Source organism: Danio rerio, chromosome 11, assembly GCF_049306965.1.
Source record: "Danio rerio strain Tuebingen ecotype United States chromosome 11, GRCz12tu, whole genome shotgun sequence".
In the NCBI taxonomy this organism is placed as follows: domain Eukaryota; kingdom Metazoa; phylum Chordata; class Actinopteri; order Cypriniformes; family Danionidae; genus Danio; species Danio rerio.
In genome coordinates, this window is record NC_133186.1 from 47722501 (window position 1) to 47727221 (window position 4721).

The 4721-nt window shown below is 43.8% G+C and overlaps 1 protein-coding gene across 1 annotated transcript in view; it reads left to right on the forward strand.

The window, feature by feature from the left end:
• Positions 1-2413, forward strand: part of hnrnpll (heterogeneous nuclear ribonucleoprotein L like) — a 31875-nt gene extending 29462 nt beyond the window's left edge. The window contains exons 11-13 of the mRNA XM_073917212.1: positions 41-98; positions 229-327; positions 839-2413. Coding sequence (XP_073773313.1) covers positions 41-98; positions 229-327; positions 839-894 — 213 coding nt within the window. The 3' untranslated portion in view covers positions 895-2413. The remainder of the gene's footprint in view (positions 1-40; positions 99-228; positions 328-838) is intronic.
• Positions 2414-4721: the final 2308 nt, after the last annotated feature.

Here is a 4721-nt window from a genome sequence, read left to right on the forward strand (position 1 = left end):
TGTGTGTGTGTGTGTGTGTGTGTGTGTGTGTGTTATACAGTTGTGTTCAGATCATGATGTCCCAGGATTCATCAAATACAAGGTGTTTGACGCCAAACGTGAGTCTCAGGCTTTGAACTTATTTATCTGTTCATCTACATTATACTGTGAAGCTGTGTGTGTGTAAAGATTAATGTGTGTGTGTGTGTGTGTGTGTGTGTGTGTGTGTGTGTATGTTTGAATCTTCAGCCAGCTCAAAGACCATCTCTGGTTTGCTGGAGTTTGACAGTAAAACTCACGCTGTGGAGGTGCTGACAGTTCTCAACCACTATCAGATCCGGATACCCAGTAAGACCACACACACACACACACACACACACACACACATTATACAACAAATTTTTGATTGATTGATTATTGGGGTGACACAGTGGCGCAGTAGGTAGTGCTGTCACCTCACAGCAAGAAGGTCTCTGGTTTGAGTCTCGGCTGGGTCAGTTGGTGTTTCTGTGTGGAGTTTGCATGTTCTCCCCGTGTTGGTGTGGGTTTCCTCCGGGTGCTCCGGTTTCCCCCACAGTCCAAACACATGCGCTATAGGGGAATTGGGTAGGCTAAATTGGCCGTAGTGTATATGTGTGAATGAATGTGTATGGGTGTTTCCCAGAGATGGGTTGCAGCTGGAAGGGCATCCTCTGTGTAAAACATATGCTGAATAAGTTGGTGGTTCATTCCCCTGTGGTGACCCCTGATTAATAAAGGGACTAAGCTGAAGGAGAATGGATGACTGAATGAATTAATTAATGATGGACTGTTATGATGTGATGTTGATCATGTGACTCGTGTTGTTTTTGTTTTTCAGATGGATCAAACCCGTACACACTGAAGCTGTGCTTCTCTACGTCCTCACATCTCTGAACACACACACAATACACATGCAGACTGACACAAGCAAAAACACACTCAAACATTCTGTTCCTCACACACACACACACACACACACACACACACACACACACTCACACACACACACTCATCCATTCTCCGTCTCTCATATGGACCTTTTTCACTGAACGCGATGTTATTACAGTTGAGTTCAGCTTTATTTGCACAGCACTTTTACAATGTAGACTGTGTCAAAGCAGCTCCACATAGAAGATCATAGTGAGTGTAAACAGTGTAGTCCAGTGCTCAGAGTTTAGGTTCAGTTCAGTTCAGTTCACTGTGCTTTAATAATCACTACTGAGAGTCCAAACACTCCATGCGCAGCTCTACAGATCCCGAACCAGTACAAAATATATGATCAATGATGCTTTGTGTGTGTGTAAGGAGGATGCTGTGGTCTTGCGCTCGGTAGCTGATGTGTGTATGAGTCATGTTCACACAGCTCTGAGACCAGTAACATCTGCTGCTGTGGATCAGCGCCCCCTGCTGGACTGATTACTGAACACACGCAGATTTAAAAGCATGGAAAACACAGCTGAGAGTCAATCATAGATATATACACCTGATATTGCATACGGACCCTCAGCATGCGTCAATAGCGCCGCCATATTGGTACAGTGCTCCAGGACAGAAGTCACTCAGCCGCACTAGTCCAGACCCGCCCCGTTTTCTACCTGCCGCGCCCGATCCCGCTAAACAGCGGGGGAGAACAAAACCGAAAATCACCCAGCTATACAGTCCAGACAGCCAAGACGCTCGCTTGTCACTATGGCAACCTCCATACAGCAATGATGAAAAAGGTCTATACACACACACACACACACACACTTGTGATCATCATCATCTGAGATCTGACATTCCTTCAGTTCTACTCATCTTATCATCTTATCTGTTAATATGATCACACACACACACACACACACACACACACACACACACACTAGATGTAAAATATGATGATGTCACTCCAGGAACAGGAAGTGCCAGCGAATGACTGACAGGCTGATTTTCTTCTTCAATGCACTGGTGGACTACTGAGTGCCCTTAACAGACAGCAGACTGAAGACTGTGTTATTTATGTGTACAGCGGCTGCTTAACTAGAGACTGGGTTAACTAGTCGGAGTGTGTGTGTGGTTGTGTGAGTGTGTGTGTGTGTGTGAGTGATTAACGACGGCGATTAAAGCGCTTCTCTCAGCAGCCGTCTTCATTCAGTGAGCACTAGGTAGTGTACATCTTTAATCTGCTCTTACTAGTGGACGTGCAGCTCCGGGTCTGTCTGTACTGTATCATACTGTAATATGATGTTATTGATGGTTATTGATCTGATCAGTGTTTGGTCGCGTCTCATTGGTGTGTTTTTGGCCTCATTTGAATATTCATGATGAGAGATTTGCATAATCGTCAACATGGCGGATGTGTTCCGACTGTAAATAAGATGAAGAACTGTGAAGACTGATCACAGGGCAATAAATGACGACACACTGAACAACAGACACACAGTACACCTCTGCTCTGTGTGTGTGTGTGTGCGTGTGTGTGTGTGTGTGTGTGTGTGTGTGTGTGTGTGTAAACTGCTCTTCTCCACAGGTCCAGCTGGTCTATCAGTGTGTTTGGCTTCAGCTCTGCTCATGTTCTCCTCTCATGTGTGTCACCATTGATGAACACATCTATATCCTCATTCAGCTGATCATATCACCTCATCATCATAAGCTGAGACGAATCAAACTCTAGTAGAAAGATGTTGAATGAAGTGTGTGTGTGTGTGTGTGTGTGTGTGTGTGTGTGTGTGTGTGTGTGTGTGTGTGTGTGTGTGTGTGTGTGTGTGTGTGTGTGTGTGTGTGTGTGTGTGTGTGTGTGTGTGTGTGTGTGTGTGTGTGTGTGTGTGTGTGTGTGTGTGTGTGTGTGTGTGTGTGTGTGTGTGTGTGTGTGTGTGTGTGTGTGTGTGTGTGTGTGTGTGTTGAGCATCAGTCTGTTCTCTGTTCTGAAGATGACTCTCCATCTCTGCACTCTGATTGGCTGTTCCACCTCTTCTTCAGCCAATCAGGCAATGTCTGCTGTATTCTGCTGTTCTGATTGGCTGTTGATAATAGACTCCTCCTCTCTGACCCACTTCATCTTCTGCACCTGTTTCTGCAATCAGGTCGCAGCAGGAAGCGTTTCTGCAACGTTCCCTCAACGTTCCGTCAGTCTGCTGGCTGAAGTCTTCATAGGGAGTATCAGAGTTAGACACTGTTGGCTCAGGATACTCCTGAAGCAGGATGAGCACTAAAATAACCCCTTCATTCATTATTGATCAGTGATTTCCCTCTCCATTAGCAGCTGCTGATCAATAGTCAGTTCTCAGCACTAATGAGCCCACAGGACCGATAATCTCATCTTCATATGAGTGTTAATCAGTGCAGATACAGCAGGAGCATCACCAGACAACTCGGGGATTCAGCAGATTCACAGATGTGGAAACATCAGCCTGATAGGAAATGAAAAGGTTGCTAAGGGTTACGTATCAAACATCAACAGGCTTCAGCTGTACAGGTGAAGTCAGAATTATTAACACCGCTGTTTATTATTGCCCCAATTTCTGTTTAGCAGAGAGCAGATTTCCCCAGCACATCTCTAATCATAACAGTGTTCATAACTCATCTCTAATAACTGATTTATTTCCTCTTCATCATGATGACAGTAAATAATATTAGACTAGATATTCTTCAAGACACTTAAAGTACAGCTTATAGTGACATTTAAAGGCTTCACTAGGGTAATCAGGGTAAAGTTAGGGTAATTAGGCAGGTCATTGTATATCGATGGTTTGTTCTGGAGAGTATTGAGAAAAAAATATATAGCTTAAAGGGGCGAATAATATTGACCTTAAAATGGTGTTTAAAAAATTAAAAACTGCTTTTATTCTAGCTGAAATCAAACAATTCAGACTTTCTCCAGAAGAACAAATATTATAAGACACACTGTGAACATTTCCTCAATCTGTTCAACATCATTTGGGAAATATTTAACAAAGAGGGGGCTAATAATTCTGACTTCAGCTGTATATATGTTCCATTGAGGACAGTGTTGTGTTAATGTGCACATGATCTAATGATGTGCTCAGGGTTGTGTGTTTGGTCAGTGAATGAAGACAGCAGCAGCGGACTGTTCTTTACAGTGTGTTTACTTCAGTGACCTCTGACCTCTGACACACAGTAAACCACCGTCAGCAGCCCTGAACAATAACAGCAGCCCACAAACACACCTCAGCTGAGGACTGATGTATGAGGAGCACATGACACACACACACACACACGTTGAGTTTTCATAATGTATGGGGACGTTCTGTGGATGTACTGATCTGCAGTTTTACATTATTCACTCTGGATCATTTAATAATGAGCAGTTTTCCTCATGGAGACCAACGAATATCCCCACAAGCCAAGATCAGAAGAAATGACTGGAGGTATTGCTGTATTTGTGGGAACACACACACACACACACACACACACACATCTGAGTGGAATGTGCTGTAATCCCGCATAGATTATACCCACAAGCGCATTATTAGCCACTTCAGACGGATTACTCATGTGGTTTTGAATAATTCCTCTCATTATCTATATGGAGTTACATCTGTGACACAACATTGCCATACACAAGTGTCCACAAACACCTCAAAACTGAGATAACACACATGCAACACACTATTATTGCGCTCAAAACAGGATCGTGTTTGCTAGACTAGAGAGTTCCACAGGACTCAACGCACCAGAGTGTGTGAACTCTAAGTGTTGTAAATATCGAGCATTGGCCTATT